General features: G+C 34.4%; 1 protein-coding gene across 3 annotated transcripts in view; it reads left to right on the top strand.

Annotated features, from left to right (window-relative positions):
• LOC144979789 (leukotriene-B4 omega-hydroxylase 3-like) overlaps positions 1-15,062 on the top strand; it is an 18,772-nt gene extending 3,710 nt beyond the window's left edge. For 2 of the 3 annotated variants that reach the window (XM_078926877.1, XM_078926875.1), the window contains exons 2-12: positions 997-1,240; positions 2,198-2,348; positions 2,976-3,160; positions 4,279-4,412; positions 6,636-6,695; positions 8,564-8,687; positions 9,800-9,929; positions 10,797-10,926; positions 11,495-11,764; positions 12,715-12,780; positions 13,544-15,062. In XM_078926877.1, coding sequence (XP_078783003.1) covers positions 1,037-1,240; positions 2,198-2,348; positions 2,976-3,160; positions 4,279-4,412; positions 6,636-6,695; positions 8,564-8,687; positions 9,800-9,929; positions 10,797-10,926; positions 11,495-11,764; positions 12,715-12,780; positions 13,544-13,652 — 1,563 coding nt within the window. In that variant the 5' untranslated portion in view covers positions 997-1,036 and the 3' untranslated portion in view covers positions 13,653-15,062. The remainder of the gene's footprint in view (positions 1-996; positions 1,241-2,197; positions 2,349-2,975; positions 3,161-4,278; positions 4,413-6,635; positions 6,696-8,563; positions 8,688-9,799; positions 9,930-10,796; positions 10,927-11,494; positions 11,765-12,714; positions 12,781-13,543) is intronic. The other variant, XM_078926876.1, reaches the window with a different exon arrangement.
• Positions 15,063-20,467: the final 5,405 nt, after the last annotated feature.

Here is a 20,467-nt window from a genome sequence, read left to right on the forward strand (position 1 = left end):
TTGTGCCCCGACAGCCAAGGTAAAATTTTTATCATCGAGCACAGAATTACTGGCAAATTAAAAAATTATAAAACTATTTTTCACAGATTGATATACAAGTAATTTGCAAGCCTTTCTTTAATTAATTTAGGTTCATTTATTGCCCCATTGATTCAGATGGTTATTTAGAATATCTGTTAGCGCATAATTATTATTTCAGGGGTTGCTTTTAATTCCTAAACATATTTTGTGGCAGTGACAAAAGTAGTATCCATTTCACCCTACTCATCAGATTACTTGCACTTGATTACTCATTAGTCCTTTGGCCTGCAGATTTAAGATCTTTATAGACAACACGTCTGGGGTTTTAAAAGAATAAATAAATAAAAGCATCCTTCCCCTCACTCTGGCATGATGGTTTTGATCAGTCATTTGGTGTTGCCAAATTCATTTTCACACACACACACTTTATCACGATCTTTGGAACTTTCAACAATATGGTAGTATACTAAGTAAAATAGATGACTGACTGCTTGCACCAGCCTATATTTCCCCACAAGTATTTGTGAGTTATCCACTATTAAAAATGATCTTGATAATAATAATGATAATTATATTAATAATAATAAGAATAATAAGAATAATAAGAATAATAATAATAATAATAATAGTAATAATAATAATAATAATGATAATAATAGTAAAAATAATAACAATAATATTTAAAAAATAAAAATAATAATAATAATAATTTGAATGCAAATTTAAGGCCCACTGAGATTATCACTGTTTATGAATTTACTCTCAGCAACCTATATTAGGCTTTGATGAGATATATGAGACAATAAATCTTTTGAATTTATTTTTTTTTAAATGTAGTGGGTGTGAGCGACTGCTCCATTAGTTTATAAAATAACACCATACTGTGATCAAGGGTCCTGGCATAACGTTGGTTATTTTTGAAAATTGAATCTATTTTTCAATGTTTATTGTAATTATTTAACCTTTCGTCAACAGATTAAAAACGTAATTGTTAAAATAAGAAGCAGTCAAAGCAATGTCTGGGAAGGACACAGAAGTAGCCACAAGCCATAGCTTGGAGGTAATATGGCCAATCCTCAATTTAACGGCTATCTTGTATGTTGTCTTCATTGCCATGGGTTTTCTGAGGATGAAATTCACTAAATGGTACAAAAGATACAAGTATTTCAGGAGTCTTCCTTCACCAGAGTATTCTCCTATATTTGGAAATATGCATTTGGTAAGTTCAAACGTTATAAATTTGGTAGCTTTGATTTAAAAGCAAATTTTATACTAAGCTGCTAGAAGCCGTCTACTATAAAAAGTATTGTACAAAAATGGATATAACAGCTTAAAAAAAGAACAGATTACAGTATTTGGTATTTTGTTTGTTTGTTTTTTCAATGTTTTGTTTCTGTTTTTTAAAGCTCTTATTTTCTTATTTCTACTGCTCCTACTACTACTACTACTACTACTACTACTACTACTACTACTACTACTACTACTACTACTACTACTACTACTACTACTACTACTACTACTACTACTACTGCTACTACTACTACTATTATAACAACTACTACTACTACTACTACTATTACTATTATAACTACTACTACTACTACTACTACTACTACTACTACTACTACTACTACATTACTTGATACTGGGCCCACAATGTTTATATTGATACTGGGCCCACAATGTTTATATTGATACTGGGCCCTCAATGTTTATATTGATACTGGGCCCTCAATGTTTATATTGATACTGGGCCCACAATGTTTATATTGATACTGGGCCCACAATGTTTTCTGTATATTTGTGACCCACCATCTCAAACTGTATTAGGTCAGAGTGACCCAGATGCCCACAGTGAGGCTATGTTTAAAATACTCAAAATTAAGAAATTATAGATTATCCCACTTGATGAAGGGTAATTCATTTTCCTTAATTGAGTCATTTTTAATTTTTATTGTTAAAGCATTTTCAGCATCTAAATCGTTCCATTATTATGGGGTTTCGAGACAAAGAATCACATATATATTGCCTCTTTTATAGTCCATTAAATGCGAATAGCGTTGAAAAGTGTTTACAATTTGTGAATGTTTTGCCAGCCAGAATTGGTTGGTGTCGTGTTTGAGTGAATTGCACAGCATCAATATTTGTTTTTCTTTCAATTTTTTTTTTTAAAAAGGTGCCTGCAGACGGAGAGGGACGATTAAAGTTGACAATATCAGCTATGGAAAATATCCATCCCAAATTTCTTATATTTTGGATGACGCCCATTACTCCACATATTATAATTTACCATCCAGACTTCATGAGAGCCATCACAACATCAACAGGTACAAATTGCTTTTGTAACTACTACTATTACTACTACTACTTCTTCTTCTACTACTACTACTACTACTACAACAACTACTACTACTACTACTACTACTACTACTACTACTACTACTACTACTACTACTACTACTACTACTACTACTACTACTACGAATAATAATAATAATAATAATAATAATAATAATAATAATATAATGATAATAATAATAATAATAATAATAATAATAATAATAATAATAATAATAATAATAATAATAATACTATAATGATAATAATAATAATAATAATAATAATAATAATAATAATAATAATAATAATAATAGTAATAATAATAATAATAATAATAATAATAATAGTAATAATAATAAATAAATAAATAAATTTGATAGAGCATCAATCTCCACCTGTGTTCACTGGCACTTTACAAGACATGATTGACATGAGAATTTTAAGAAAATCAAATATTGCAATTGTAGATGATCTACTAGTTATGCTGATACCAATGGATTATGAAGAATGTGAGTATAGAATATTTTTTATATTTCATCTAAAATACTTTGTCTTCAGTCTAGACTCGAAACACTCAACAGACTATGATTAAATTTTCATGTTTTCCATCCCAGCTGCATATAAGTCCAGGGGCTTTGGGGCGTCATATGAGATGGGCCTCCCTTGGATAGGAGAGGGACTCATTACCTCCAATGGACAAACATGGGCAAGATCTAGAAAACTGCTCAATCCAGCATTTCACTCCCATGTCCTAAGGAATTACATTGACGTCTTCAATCAGTGTGCAGATAAGCTCATTGTAAGTTATAAATAATGTACCAAACAGAAAAAAAAAAAAAGAATATAACAGCGTTGACGATTCCTTTATACACCATAGTTTACCCATCATTTCAACTTCTATGCTTGCACGGACCATTGCTTTTTCTAAGTAACTGAATGCTAGAATATGTTTATTTTTCACCATTGTATTTCCTGAGTAGATATATGAGAACGTTTCCCCAGTCTGTCTGGATTTAATGTGATGTGTTAATGTTATAACTGTTTTTGTTATTAACTGTAGAAGGGTTTTGAGCCCGAAACATTCCGTTTTTCTTATTTTAGAAAAAAAATTTACAGTCCACAGTTTATTATTCTCTCCGATTGAAAGGATTTTGTTTTCTTTTTGTGATTTGTTATTGTGATTTTTTTTTGTGTCGCATCATAAGATTATCAAGTATTCCAAATTGGAACCTCAGTACTGTCAATTTTTTTTTCTTTCTTAATGGCAGAAAAACACCAATAAGTCATGAGCTAAGCGTGGTCGTAGTTTTTTTTACTTTAATCTCAAACATCTTATTTAATATCATGGGGGCTATGCACATAGAGTGTGAGAGACTGGCTCAAATTACTTTTCATGGAATGTTGACCTTGAACTCTTTTTCTAAATTTGTTTGGCCAACCTATGAAAAACAGTTCTTTTTTTTTTTAATTCAAGAGATAAGCATTCTAATTGGTTAGTTTAAAATGAATGTAAGTCAAAGTTTCTGCAGTATATGACAGCATTTTATCTAAAATCGAGCTTTTATATTGTGTAATATTGACTAAACATGCTCAAAGCGCTTTACAAGGGGTCCCTAGCCAAAAGCAACACTTAACATGAAGGACGAGACAACGCTGTTAATGGTGAGCTACTCATTTTACACCCGTGTATGGTGAGATAATGTGAGTAAAGAGCCTTTTCCAAGGTTGCAACTTTGCATCGCTCAGAGCAAGACTCGAACCCAGGACCTCCTGGTCCGAAAGCGAGTGCAATACCACTAGACCACATACCTGGACATAGAAGTACTCGATCACCCCTGCTAGAGTACCACAGCCTTCTGTTTTGCTCTCTGCTTTTTAACCTCATTAGACGATAACATTATCTTTTTGAATAAACAGAAAAGGTGTGATAAGTTGGCAGAAACTGGGGAAAGCTTCGACATCTTCCCTTTGATGACAAAGTACTCATTGGAAGTCACAATGAAGTGTATCGTCGGTCATCATGAGGCTGATGTGATTTGCTTTGAGGATGGGTAAGTGTCTTTAGACCTTATGATTTTATTAGAATCTTTTTTTCATTTGTTGGACAGTCTGACTGATTTTTGAGATTAAAAAAACCCCCAAAAACCTACAGACAATGAGGGGTGGTGAACTGAAATATCGGTAACTGGTCCAGACCGGTAAATAAGGAGGTCTGAGGTTCAATCCCCACTGGAGGCAGTCTGATATTTTGTGATGTTTTTTTTCCTTGTATTTTGCTCTCTGCTTTGTCTGCCTCTATTTCATATACACTTATTCAGATGTTTATCTTACACCCGTGCTTGTTCCCTAATTTGTCACTTTGATAGTTCCAGATATAGTTTGTTTCAATAACAGAAATTGATTTTATTCAAAAGAGGGGGACCTGGTAGCTCAACTGGAACTGTCTGTTTAACACTAAAGAATCAGGAATCACGCTTTTTGGCGCTTTTTTTTTTAAATAAAATTTTTTTCATCTTTCTGTGCCGTGACAAGATAGTGTTTCTAGAATTCTACCAGGTTTAAAGTCTTATGACCTTGACATTCATATGAGGAAAATGGAGCTTTTTATCATAGATTTTGCCTCAGTCTATTGAAAGTTATCACTGATAACATCAATATGTCATGGCATAGACACATCTATAACTAAGTTCTCAGTTAACCTTCTGTAATCTAATAAAAAATCAAAACTTTACTGTGTTTTTTAATAACCCAATCGATGCAATGAACATGAGAAAATATGCATCTGAAATATTTTATCATTTGCCTTAGATAACACACCTTTATCATATCTGACTGAATTCAAATTTTTATCTTGGGTAGCAACCCTAGAGAATATTTATATCGAAGCAAGTAGAACAACTCAATTCACTTACAAAGGAACGGGTTTTCATTACAGTTTTCTGCTACATCTGTCCATCCAGTAGTAAAACGGTAGCTGAGATTGTGTTGAATCATCATCATCATCATCATGCGGGTTCCATCTCTTTCCAGAGGTCGGATGTCATGGCCTTCCATCCTTCACAGTCCATTGCAGCCTCGTTACAGTCTGCCATGCGCCGTCCTGTAGCTTCCTTGATGCCATCTGTCCAGGATTTCCTTTGTCTTCCTCTGCCTCTCTTTCATTCAATTCTTCCCTCCATTATCCTTTTTTCGAGACTATCATGTCTTTGCATATGTCCAAAATATGACAGCTTTTTGTGCTTCACAGTCAAAATAAGTTCTTTTTGTTTTTGGCCCATTAGGTGTTGAATACAGCAGAAAATACTTATGAATAGAACATGTTCTATCCAGAGGGTACTGGTGAATACATTAATGCCCATTTAATACTTCAGCAATTGGAATTAACTCCATGTTGGGTTTATGATTCAGAAGGGCTTCAAGGAGACCCATTAAACGCTTGATGGTAAAAAACACACATATAGACTTGCCAACTGTCCCAATTTTTTCGGGTTACTGTTATTTACCCGATTTTGGATAGAAAACCACCACCATCACCACCATCTATAATATAAGATCTTTTTGTTAATTTAATATTTACTGAAGAAAAAAATTCCAGAATTTTGTATTGGAAAAGTTGGCAACTTTGCACATAAACATTTCCTCAAGTCAAAGTAAATAAAATGCTGCTATAAGTTGAAGATTGAAAACTGTAGAACAAATATGAGCAAAACAGCTTGATAAGATACAAAGCTACAAAAAAAAAACAATTGAAACCGTAAAATGAAATTTTTGCCAAGAATCATTATAAACCTTTATTGAAACTTCGGATTTTGATGTAAGAGAGAGATTTATGTAGGAGTGATTCATGATTTGTGCATATTTTTTATGCTATTGTTGTTGGGTCCCATGTCTTGAAAGACGCAATGTTCATTCATTTAAAATTCTTGTTTTTAATTCACTTTTTGAGTCTTGGTCATTCAGATGTTTTTCGCATTTTCCTACACAGACAAAAAAACCAACTTGATTTTAGTCACTCTGGTGATTTTGATGAAATATTCATTTGTAAGCATCTGGGACACCTCGATATATTACCAGATTAAAGCAAGCAATGGTTCCAATTTTCCCCCATTGTGAATCATTATCTAATATCCATGATCATCTTTTACCTTACAATGATTAAATGGGTAAAAGGCGATTGGTCAGATTGTATAATTAGCTTTATTATCATAATATCTTACATTATCAAAAGCTAATTCATTATCTTGTTTTTCTCTCTCTCTCAATTTCACCACCAGAATACACCCCTATGCAGAGGCTGTTTTTGAATTGACAGAATCCTGGATAAAGCGATTCTGGTAAACTTATAATAGGAATGATTTCACAAAGTTTGGTTGCATTAGTTGTTTTTTTAGGGTTTTTTTTTTTGGTGGTAATTTTCAACTAATGATATTTTCAATGCTTCCCAAAGGTTTATGCCTGGGTGTGGTTCCCGAACTCCCATAGCGGGCATGGAGATCACTTATCATGTTTCTATACCCCTATATCTATTTTCCAACTTGGTTTTTGTCTTTGTCTTGGAATGAGATTACTTGGTTTTGTCCTTTCCCTTGTTGAGATTCGTTGGCTGGGAGGAAAACTGTCAAATGTATAGTTAAACTTTTGGGAGGTGATGTTTTTGTTTTTTCTTGTAAATCATCTCTTTGTTATGATGTATTGTTATATTTGTTTAGAATGAATAATGTAAGAATTTGAGTGTCGCATCCTGTGCTTGAGGCTGGATGAGACTTAAAGGTGATCTCAAACTATGCTCTTGGAATCTACATCTGTTTCCTGTTTGTGCCATTCCCCTTTGTCTTTTCTTGTGTGCTTTTAATTGTAAATCTAGAATTCTTTTTTACTATCCCATTTTCCTTCTTTTTACTGACGCTGAAATGACCTTAATGTGTCGCAAGCGCCATAAAACCTTAACTTTAAGTTCATTGCACTTTGCAATGCTTCAGTTGTTCTCCCATTGAGAACTTGGTTCAACCCTCTCTACAGTAAAAATGTGACAACCTGTATCAGCACTACTACCACTACTACCACCATCACCACCACCACCACCACATTTCATCACAACTACCTTCCACCATCACCACAACATCGTCATCACTACTACCACTACCACCACCACCTCCACATTATCATCACTACCACCACCAACACCTCCACCACATCATTACCACCACCAACCCTCTCTACAGTAAAAATGTGACAACCTGTATCAGCACTACTACCACTACCACCACCACCACCACATTTCATCACAACTACCTTCCACCATTACCACAACATCGTCATCACTACTACCACCACCACCACCACCTCCACATTATCATCACTACCACCACCAACACCACCACCACATCATTACCACCACCACCACCACCACATCATTATCACTTCAACCACTACCGTCACCACCACCATCATTACATTAACATCACTACTACCACCACCGACACATAATCATCACAACTACTAGCACCACCACCACCACATCATCACCACTACTACGACCAACACCACCACAGCAATCATCACATCATCATCACTACTACCTCCTACGCATCACGACCACCACCACGTCATCATCACAACTTCTACTACAACCACCATCACCTCATCATCACAACTACGACACTACAGTCACCACCATCATCATCACTACTACAACCATCATCACCACTATATCATAACTACTACTACTACTACTACTACTACTACTACTACTACTACTACTACTACTACTACTACTACTACTACTACTACAACTACTACTACTCCACCAGTTTCATATCATCATCGCTACTACAATCACCAAAACAACATGATCACTAATACCACTACCACCACAATCACCATCACCACCATAAAATCATCATTAATATTCAGTTTTTATTTATCTTATGCTGTAATCATAGTTCTGGGATACCTTTTTTCTCCAAACTTTATAGCAATTGAGATTTTGATTATTTTAAACAGATATTTTCATTCAATTAGTTTATGGCCTTTTCTCTTTTTCATCATTTTCTTTTTTGATTGTATTTTATTTTGCTCTATGATTGTGCATTTTGTTCACAATCTTTCTCTTATTTGTTTTGGCCTGAGTATACACATTTTCACCTTTTTGGGTTGAGAGCTCTAATGGTGATAGTAAGCAGATCTGTGAATATATTTGCAGGAATCCTCTCCATTGGCCAGAGCTTATGTATCGGTGCACATCAAGAGGAAGGAGTTTCTTCAAACAATGTGATTTTGTTCATAAAGTTGCTGATGCCGTCATCGAGAAAAGAAAGAGGATAGTGGTGAGGAATTACAGCTTTTCACCGACACTTGACTCCTTTATTAAATTCATTTTTTTTTTCTTTTTAATTTATAGAATCTAGTTTAGATGTTTTGATACACTTGTGATTGTGATTTCAATTGCTTTATAGATGGTTTGCTTGACTTATTTCTCTGCTCCTTTATGAGCTTATAAATGAAACAAATAAACATGTGGAGAATAAGCTAGTGTTTAAAAGCAGTAAGTCATGTGGAGCCTGTGTTTATCCCATATTGGAACAGACAATGGCAATTGGATTCAATAGTCTGATTCACGTCGCCCAGCAACGGTTCTAAACAAAGAAAATCTGTACTTTTTATTCATGCTGGCTAGAACTTTTCATGTGTCTTGTGATCAGAATGTGTACAAGTCAAAACATGATCAGATTTATAATGCTTTTTTTCCTCTGGATACGCTTGTCGGAAAAATATTTCATAAGGGCGTCCACCATTGTTCCGATAGTTTAGAGCCAGTTACTAAGTTACCATGCGTCATTATGAGGGAAGTGACATTAGGACTGTTGAAGCGTATTGCTTTCTACCTTATTGATAGGATGCTCGTCTATTGGAATGTACTTTCAACCAGGTTCACCAGATCGAGCTGCCCAAAGAGTGCTGGGTGGACACGAGGGTCTGAAAAATATCTCAACAGCACCTGTGATCGATATCTTCATTTGGGTGTGAAGTAAGTGCTCTATCGTTTGAGTTCAATTCCCCCTTTAGAAGCAAAGAGCCTTCACAATTGTCCACCACCTCGATTTGTCTTTGTATTTGCTGCCTCCCTAGTGAGTTTTGCTGGTCTGAGCACATTAAGCAGTGAATGCCCACGTCTTTAGAGTAGTGTTCAACCTTTTCAGATTCAGGGTTTGTGATGCCGTTGCTCTTTCCTGTCAAAGAGTGGCCAACTTGTCTCCACTTTGTTTTTCTTATTTTGGTAGAGATGGTTTCTTGGCTTGTAAATGATAAGTTATGTTATGATATGATGAACAAGCCATTAATTAAGGATTCTTTCAAAGGAGGAGGAGAAGAAGAAGAAGAAGAAGAAGGAAGAGAATGAGGATAGTCAATGGTAAATATATATTTCACATGTCCTCAGGAGAACGGCGAGATCCCCCAAAGCAAACACCTGGACTTCATAGATATCCTTCTATCCGCCAGAGATGAAGATGGACAGCCTATGACTCCTTTGGAAATTAGGCAGCAAGTTGACACCTTCATGTTTGCTGGTAAAGTATTATTTTTTATATAATTGGCTGATATTGTAGTGCCTATAACTGACACACCAGTCAAAGACAGGAATTTGCATCCACTAACAGTGGGCAGAAGATTGAACTAACGGTAGCTCAGTTGGTAGAGCACTCTCTTCACATGCAGAGTGACTGAGATTGATCCCGGGTGCAGTCCCCCCTGTCCACCCAGCAGTGATTGGGTAGCTTGGTCTGTTAGATCTGATGGACATTACTTTGCGATAGACTAGTGTCCTATCCAATCGATGTGGAGTGTCAGAACAGACTTTACATAGCAGGATATGAAATCTGAGGTCAGTTGTGATACTTTCACAAGTGTTGAGCGTTTTTCTTTTTCAGCAGCCGCTTTCCTATTTCAGTAAAATGTAGTCTCTCAGAGTCATTAAGGAGCATGTAGCCTGATTTTTTTCCTGATTTTTTGAGCATCAAACAAAAAGTCACAATTGCTTGCTTTCCTTTGGATAAGCTGCTAATCTATCACAAAGTAATTTTCAACCTGATCCAACGGATCCAGCTACAAGCCACCACTGGGTGGATGGGAAGATCATTTTAAAAATCATTTTAAACAAAACAAACGACTGTTGTTGTCTGTTTAAAGCTACAGAAACCTGAATAAACTTTCTCCATGGGTCCTATAGCTCTGAAGGATATCTTTTCTATTGATGCAATGCATTTAGCTAATATACTCATAATATCTGCCAAAGGAATATAACAAACCAATAGTCTGATTGACAGAATTTAGTGAGAACTACTCATTATAATGGCTGTCTAAAAACAATAACAAAGAGCTCAGTGACGTCAATTTCATTCATTCTATATTTATCATTATCTACAATGGTATTTCAGCCCATGACACATCAGCGAGTTCTCTGAGTTTCACCCTTTACAACTTGGCAAAACACCAGATCTATCAGAGGAAAGTACAGGAAGAAGTTGATGCCGTGTTGAATGGCCGAGACTCTGAGGATGTTTTGTGGTAAGTTGAATTTTGGTGTTGAGGTTGTAGTGTTAGTAGTAGTAGTAGTCGTCGTCATCGTCGGAACAGCAGCAGCAGTAGTAGTAGCAGCAGCAGCAGCAGTGGTAGTAGTAGTAGTAGTAGTAGTAGTAGTAGTAGTTAGTAGTAGTAGTAGTAGTAGTTGTAGTAGTAGTAGTAGTAGAAGTAGTAGTCGTCATAGTAGTAGTAGTAGTAGTAGTAGTAGTTATCATAGTCATAGTAGTCGTCATAGTAGTAGTAGTAGTCATCGTCGTTGTAGTAGTACTTCCAGTAGTAGTAATAGTAGTAGTAGTAGTAGTAATGTTTTTCACGTGATACTTACTTAACGCAAGTTTTAAATCTATATATAAAACTCCCTCGCATCTGGACTACCAGGTTCCAGTGATCTGTTTTTTTAAAAATTATTATTATTATTATTATTATTATTATTATTATTATTATTTTTATTATTATTATTATTATTATATTATTATTATTATTATTATTATTATTATTATCAGCATCAAAAACTGCCATTCAACAAATGCTATTTTTTTGGTTATTTAAACAGGGAAGACTTGTCTATGTTAAAAATGCTAACACTGTGCAATAAAGAAAGTATGAGACTTTACCCACCAGTGCCTATTGTAGGAAGAACCATGATGAAGGATATTGAAGTGGATGGCGTCAATATTCCATCTGGAACCCGATTGCACATTGGGACAATTTACATGCACAGAAACCCTGCAGTGTGGGATAAACCCGATGAATACATCCCGGAGAGATTCTTGGATGAGGACATTGACAAGTTTGCTTACGTGCCTTTCTCTGCTGGACCAAGGTGAGTTTTTTTGGGGTTTTTTATCTCGGTCATTTGAATGAAAAAAGTCCTAAACAATTAGTATTGGGCTTTATATACCACAATATCCACTAAACATGCTCAAAGCACTTTACAAGGGGTCCCTGGCCAACAGCAACACTTGACATGCAGGACGGGACATGATGTCTGTTTTTTCTCACAGATGCAACGCTGTTAATGGCCAAGTACTCATTTTATCATTTTACACCTGAGTATGGTGGGAGTATGTGAGTAAAGAGACTTTTCCAAGGACTCAACTATCCGCCAAGCGAGGCTCGAACCCAGGACCTTCCGATCCAAACGCGAGTGTCATACCACTAGACCACATAGCATGAGTAATGGAGCATGTGTTAGTGTTTGTTTGTGTGTGTGTCTGTGAGTTTGTGCTAATGGGAGGAGAGTGATAGTTCTACGAACACACAAGTAGTGGATTCCATATATTGAAAAAGATAATTTTTTGGATTGAACGTGTTTGATATCTGCTTCAGTCCCACGAACAGTGACCATATAAAAATCACAAGGTCCCATAATTACCAACCTGGTATCCTAGTAATGTGACATATTATATTCTATGAGTTTTATGATTTGAGAATTTTGTTCAATCACAGAAATCCTCAAGACCATTGATATATTTACATGCGAGTTGACTTCATTCGTTATGAAATAGAGGGCTGACTAGAGAGAAAATCTAATAATGCTTAATTTACAGGGTTTTTTTAAAAGTTTTAGAATTTTTTTGTTAACTTGAGGAAACAGTCCTTATCTTATTATTTGGCAAATTGGAATTTTAGAAACTAAAACACTAAGGCTCCGAACCAATGGACCAAACAAGATGACATTATCGAAAATGGAAATGTAACTTTTTTAAACTCAAGTAAATACAATGAAATGAATCAATGATCAACATGGTTTTTTTTTCTTTCCACTTTCAGAAACTGCATTGGCCAAAATTTTGCTAAAAACGAGATTAGTGTTATTCTCAGCAGACTTTTACACAGGTAAGTTGGTAGCAATGCCGGACTATGTGTAGGGTAGCATGTCATTGTTGATGGGGACTTTCACTTAAGTCTGGTAGTGATTTTTGCTATTTACTTATCTGACAAGAAAACAGCTGATCGCCAGCACTTCAGTCTTGTGCCATGACATGAAAATTGGATGTCCTTAATAGTCGTTTCAGACGACTATACAGTGTGATTCTGATGCTTGGATTTGGAGGGAGATATGTGTGTTTGAGGTCTTCCAGGGGTTAACATTCCAACAAGTGATACAGTTTCATTGGGGTGTTGTTTGACAGAGCAGAGGGAAACTTTTATTATTTTGTTCTGAACATTTTTTTATCAACATACCAGATAATTTAACTCATGAGTGGCCACTAGCAGAGATTCAAAGCCTAAGTAAGTCTCACTAGCTGGTGTATAGTTTACTCTTAAGACGCTTATGCATGGGAAAATTTGCCTTTTCTATCTTGAAATCATTCCTGCATCCAAAGATCATTGTTTATCATTAGTCTTTTTGCATAATGCTGTGTTTACATTCACAATAGGTAAATATCTATATACATTTATTAATGCTTTGATGTGTGTCTATTGAAAGGAGTATAAAACAGATGTAGTGGTTAAACTCATTATTTAATAGCCAAACACCAAAATGATTTCCATTATTTTTGTCTGTTCCTTTTTTCCGAAAATGTTGCTTGTTCATTACTAATCTAATCCATTATGTTTTTTTGTAATCAAATTTCAAAATCTTGTTTACTGCCAGATATGAATTCCAGATAGCCCCTGGTTATGAACGTCCAGTCAGACAATTGTCATCTATACTCAAGAGTACGAATGGCATCTGGTTAACTCTGAAACGACGGAATATGTAGTGTTTGAAATGATTCATTTTGGTTGCCCTTGACAATGACCTCAAAACAAAGATTTGTCTACACCTGAACATTCAGTGGCATTGTGAAAACAGAGATATATCAAAGGAATGAAAAATGCCTACAATTCTTAGTACAAACAAAATGAACACCTACAAAATAGACCTGTCATTAATATAAACCAGATGAACAATACAGCATCAATCCAAAAATAATTTTCAAAGGGACAATTTGTAGAAATAAGTGCTAAAATCCTGTATTTTGAATTTGCCCCGGGGTTTTTCAATAGAGATTCTATTAATTTTTTTCCTTAAAAATATTGAGGTTCTTTTATCAGTTGCCTGTAGTAGGCTTGGATTTTTGACAATTGTAGAGCAAGGATTTCAAAGGAGATCATGCATGATAACCCTGCTGTGTTGGGTAGTACAATATGTAGAGAATCACCACACCAAGACGAACGCTGCCTTACCTTACATGTAGAGTATTGACATAATATTATAGTAGATAATATTAGACGAAATCATGAAGGAAGATTTACATATTGCAGATTAAATTTAATATTTGTAAACAGAAGTGGATATAAATACATAGAACACAGCAGTTGATGATAAATCTATATTTGTAACTTGAACTTTTTTTATAGCGCAATATCCATAAAATGTGCTCAAAGCACTTTACTAGGGGTCCCTAACCAACACTTAACAAGTAGGACAAGACATGATATCTGTAATACAGAACTGCCAAGTACTACGAAAAATTAGTAGAATTACGAAATTGTGCCTCCAATTTCAGAACTTGATGAACATTTCTAAGTCCATGGCTGCCAATTTTTCATATATCTAAGGAATTCATTATGTTATAAACACTCAGTCTATTTTCCAATTACTTGCTAAACGGAAAAAAAGGAAGCACATAAGATCTTTTTACTGGAGTTCAGCACTCAGAAAGGGCTCAGTCCATGTGTTTGTGTAAAAGTTCAGTAAATTTTTGCATCCTGAATTGGCAACCCTGTAAGTCCTTAAAACATAACTATTCTTATTGCTAAACTAGCTGCCTATGGGCTAGAACAAAAAGCTCTTTATCTAATTGAAAATTACTTGAGCGGAAGAAAACAACAAATAAAATTAGAGGATGCTGTGAGCGAGTGGGCAGGCATTAAAAAAGGCGTTCAACAAGGATCAATTCTTGGACCATTACTTTTTAACATTTTTATAAATGATATATTTTACTTTATCAGAGAGGGAAAATTATATAATTATGCTGACGATAATACTCTGTCATATTCTCATTCAAATTTCGATATGCTTTTAAAAATTATTGAAAATGAAAGCGAAATTCTTATCAAATGGTTCGAAATAAACTGTATGCAAGCAAACCCGGACAAATTCCAGGCAATTGCAGTAGGTACAAAAACACACACAAAGAAACCCACATTCAACATTGGAACTGCAAGTATTACATGTGAAGAAGTTGTAAAATTACTAGGGATCGACATAGACTACCAACTAAAATTTGATTTACACATTAAAACCATCTGCCGTAAAGCTTCTCAGCAATTAAATGTCTTAAAAAGGCTTGGAAAATACCTTTCAAAATTGAACAAGTTAACAATATTTCACTCTTTTGTATTGTCAAATTTCAATTTCTGTCCACTAGCTTGGCATTTCTGTTCTAAAACAAATTGTGATAAACTTGAAAAGATACAAGAAAGAGCACTGCGTTTTATTTATGAAGATGACAAAATGTCCTACGACCAATTACTTTCAAAGGCCAAAGTCCCCTCCCTACAAATAAGACGAATGAGAACAATTGCTTTGGAAACATTAAAAATTTTATACAAAATTGCTCCTCCTTGTCTATCTGATATGGTCATTTTGAAAAATAACAGATACAATTTTAGATATTCAAACCTCCTTGATATTCCAAGGGTCAGAACAACGTCTTATGGCAAAAGATCTTTCAGATATTCTGCTGCTGTGCTTTGGAATGAACGTCCCGAGCACATCAGGAAAATTTCAAATTTTAATGTTTTCAAAAACCATATCCTCTCATGGAATGGCAAGCCATGCAAATGTAATATTTGTAATTAATCTATACCGTTATAATATATATATATATATATATATATATATATATATATATATATATATATATATATATATATATATATATATATATATATATAATATATATTATATATAATAATATGTTACTTTTCTTTGTGTGTCATGATTGGAATCTTGATGAGGGAATGTTTTAAAGGAAAATGTATTACTATGTATTTTTATGCACTATGTGTTATAACCTATGTCGGTCAAAGGCTTCTATTAGCCTGACTACATTATCTATGAAACATTTTTTAAATGCCGACAATAAATAAATATTTGAATTGAATTGAATTTGAACATAATTATTGAAAATAATGCCATATTGTATAATTTTATGGATTTTAAAATGTTATCTAATCATTGTGAGGGTAAATTATGGATCTGTAAAGTTAAATACAACGACTACAATTTTTATCTCCTAAAAACTACGAATTTTTAAATTTGTTTTCAATCGAGACAATGCTGTTACAAGCCAGGTACTCATTTTACATTTGAGTACGATGAGAGAATGTGAGTAAAGAGCCATTTCTAAGGTCTCAACTTTTGGTTGTCCAGAGCTAGACTCGTGCTAGGGAGCTTTGAGTCTGAAGGCAAGTGCCCGACCACTAGACCTCACATGTAGAAAACAATTATGTACAATTTGATATGTACCTATTTGCAGGTCTGATAACCCAAATTGTTATAGTCTCATTGTTGTAATAGAAATACTCTCACATTGATGCAGAATATCATTCATTACAACAATGTTAAATCAGGCGCGTAATTACGTTTGGTTATCAGACCTGCTAAATGGTGCACGTGATGTACAATTATTATATCAGTGCACTTAAATGATATTATACAGCTGGGTAGAAATAACCGTTGAAGTGGTAGAATTAATGGCATTCAACAGTTGACATGCTCAAAACTTTAATTTTAATTTGAAATTTGACTGGTTATTGCAACTGCATGTGTGTGTGTGTGTGTGTGTGTGTGTGTGTGTGTGTGTGTGTTTGTGTGTATATTTGTTGAAATAGTTGTGTAAGAGACAAGGTAGTGTTAGTGGTACCACTACGTAACGAAGTAGTATTTGTAGCAGTAATAGTAGGAGTAGTAACAGTAGTAGTGGTGGTAGTAGTAGTAGTAGTAGTAGTAGTAGTAGCAGTGGTAGAAGAAGATGTAGTAGTCGTAGTAGTAGCAGTATTAATTAAGTAGCATTAGTAGTGGTTGTAGTTGTATTAGTAGTAGTAATAGTAGCTGTAAACCTCAATTTTGAGGACCTAGCTCCATTTGATTTTGAAATAAATTTTTTTTTATTGAACATGCCAAGTAATGAACTTTGGTGCTTGATGATGTTTATGAATACACAGTGAAACTAAACGATTAAAAAGATCAAGGCTGTCAGATTTCGCTGCATCAGATTGTAGATGATTCCATAGTCTAATAGAAGATGGGTAGAGGGAATTTATGTGGGTGTGGATCATGAGTAGGGAATCATCATTCGATATTCGTGTCCTCTAGTCGGCCTGGAGATGTGCTCAATGGTTTCTTGGATATTGACTTCAGATCTTTTGTATGAACAACTGTAATTTTGATTGTTTTTCTTGTCGGCTGAAGAAGGGTTTCAAGCCCAACTAATTCCATGTTGAGTATTTTGTTAATTTCTGACATTGTTATATTCATCGTTGTTTTTTCAATATTTTAGGTCTTTTGAATAGCCAAGAATTAGAAAAATTATTATATAAACCAGATTGAACATTTTGTGAATTGGTGTCAGAAAAACTGCCTTGAACTTATTATATCAAAACAAAAGAACAAATTTCGGATTTCAGAAAAAGTCAGATTCCTCCAAATGCCATTGAAATAAATAATCAAAAAGTTGAACTAGTAAAACAATTAAAATATTTAGGAATGAAATACTGACGAATCACTTAATTTCAAACATCATGTAGATGGCATCTCTAGGAAACTTTGTCAAAGAATGAATATGCTTCAAAAATGGAGAAATTTTGATTTTAGTAGAACGACAATGTTGCAAATCTATAATTCCCTTGTACTTATTGCATTAACTTTCAGTTTAACAATCCTTAAAAATATTGAGGTTCTTTTATCAGTTGCCTGTAGTAGGCTTGGATTTTTGACAATTGTAGAGCAAGGATTTCAAAGGAGATCATGCATGATAACCGACCCTGCTGTGTTGGGTAGTACAATATGTAGAGAATCACCACACCAAGACGAACGCTGCCTTACCTTACATGTAGAGTATTGACATAATATTATAGTAGATAATATTAGACGAAATCATGAAGGAAGATGTACATATTGCAGATTAAATTTAATATTTTGTAAACAGAAGTGTATATAGAATAACGAGAGGAAAGATGAAACGTGCATTCTTCATCCACAAATTCAGTGCAGTTTTATTCACTAAAATAAACAGAAAAATTTAAAATCCTTATTACCTTGCCATATTCCTTCCTACGTCAGTGTATTCTATTTATTTAATTTTCTCTGGGTGAGGTCGTTTGACCTCCCGTGGTGTGTCGGAGGTCACGCTGTGTCTTATATCCCCCTTCATCTGTTTTCTGTCTTTGTCTTGGAATGAGATTACTTACTTTTGTCCTGGCCCAAGTCCTTGGCTAGGAGGGAAACAATAAAATGTATAGTTATAGTTTTGGGAGTACATCTGTACCCAATTTGAACCAATTCCCCTTTGTCATACTTTATCTTGGGTATATTACTTGTAATTCTAGAATTTTTCCACTATCTCATTTTCTTCTTTTTTAAATGTGTTGCAAGTTTCATTAATCGTAATAAGTGTCTGTGCAAAGTGCAGCTGCTAGAATTGTATTGATGAGAAGAAAAACTAAAAACCTTTTAGCAACTTTGCACTGGCTTCCCGTCAAAGCACGGATCGAATATAAAATTTCGATCACTGCGTTTAAATGCTTAAATGGTTTCGACGGAAGGCGCTATAGAAATATGCTTATTATTATTATTATTATTATTTATCATTATTATTATTATTATTGCATTCTATATATATACCCCCCCCCCCCCCTTCCCACTATTTTTCAGACCTGATTAATACGAAGTCAAATTCTTGCCTCCTCCTAAGGAGCTCCGGCGACACCCAATTGTTAACCGTACCAAAGACAGATTTTAAAACGTTTGGTGATCGCCAAAATACATCTTAAAACATGTTTATTCGAAAAATACTTTTACTCATAGGTCTTATTTTATAATCATGTAATCTGTGCCATGCTAATTATGTTGTGTTGTATAATGTTATTATTATTCAATTAATTGTATTTTTATTGTAAAGCGCTTTGAGATGCAATTGCACATCATCATTATTATTATTATTATTATTATTATTATTATTATTATTATTATTATTATTATTATTATTATTATTATTAAAACCCGATAAAAACAAACATAAAACAAACGTTTCATTTTATTTTTTCTCCACATACGACCCACTGAGTCAACTTTCACAGGGCCAGAGTGGGGTCGTCACAGAGTAGTCTCGCTAGCATTGACGACACATCAAAAATTTGTGTGCGAACTACTCATAAATATAAATATAGCTGGCTAAAAACAATAACAAATACCTGTGTAACATCAATTTCATTCTTGCTATAATATACCAACACATTAATTTATGTGTAATCTTGAGCGTATATAGACGTCTAGTCTTGATTATTAGAATTTAATGAGAACTATGCATAAAAATGGCTTGCTAAAAACAATAACAAAGAGCTGGGTGACGCCAATTTCATTTCCATCCATCAGTGATTAAAGTTCAACTAAGTGATTTGATGACTGAAAGTCGCTTCTACTCCATTTGTGTCAGTTGGCGCGGTGACGAATCATCAAAAAGAGGCGAGTAAAAAAAAAAGCCAGCAAAGTGAGTCCATTCTGTTTGAGCCCTAGTTGGATTCAATAGTCTGATGTCACGTCGCCCAGCAACGGCGGCCATCGTGGTTCTAAACAAAGAAAATCGGTTCTTTTTATTCTATTCGCATATGTTAGTCAAAACATGATCAGATTTATAATGGGTTTTTTTCCCTCTAGATACACGTTTATGCTCGTCGGAGAAATATTTCATAAGGGCGTCCGCCATTGTTCCGATAGTTTAGAGCCAGTTACTAAGTTACCATGGGTCATTACGAGGGAAGTGACGTTGCGACTGTTGAAACGTATTCTTTGTTTTCACCTGGCATTTCTCCATACCCTATCTTATTTCTCATCATTAAGAAATGCTAAGCGTGGTTGGTGACGATCCCGGGTTTGTTTCCTTTTGTACTTAAGGCTTTTTACAAGAATAATTCTACTTGACCTGTGACTGAAGAGGTATCTGGCTGTAGACAGTGGAGGGTATTCAAATGTGTTAGTTCTAAAAGGACTAAAATGAAATGGAGCTTACATTTCAGTTTCATGTGGTCTGATGGGGGAACGTAATGGGAAGTGCATTGAATAGATATGCTGAAAACGTGAAACATGCTTATACATTTATATATTTATTTATTCATTCATTCATTTATCCACAAAATCCTTCAATTATTTATTTATTTATTTAGTTATCATTATCATATCATATTATTTACAGTTGATTTATTTCAATCTTTCAGTGATTCTTGTCTTGGGTAAGGCTCATAAAACAAAAAAAAAGACATTATTCATGTTATAAAATCAAAATATCCACACCCACAATAACAGAATAAT

This window comes from Berghia stephanieae, chromosome 9 (genome assembly GCF_034508935.2).
Source record: "Berghia stephanieae isolate SIO BIC M18660-M18661 chromosome 9, UCSD_Bste_1.3, whole genome shotgun sequence".
NCBI lineage: Eukaryota > Metazoa > Mollusca > Gastropoda > Nudibranchia > Aeolidiidae > Berghia > Berghia stephanieae.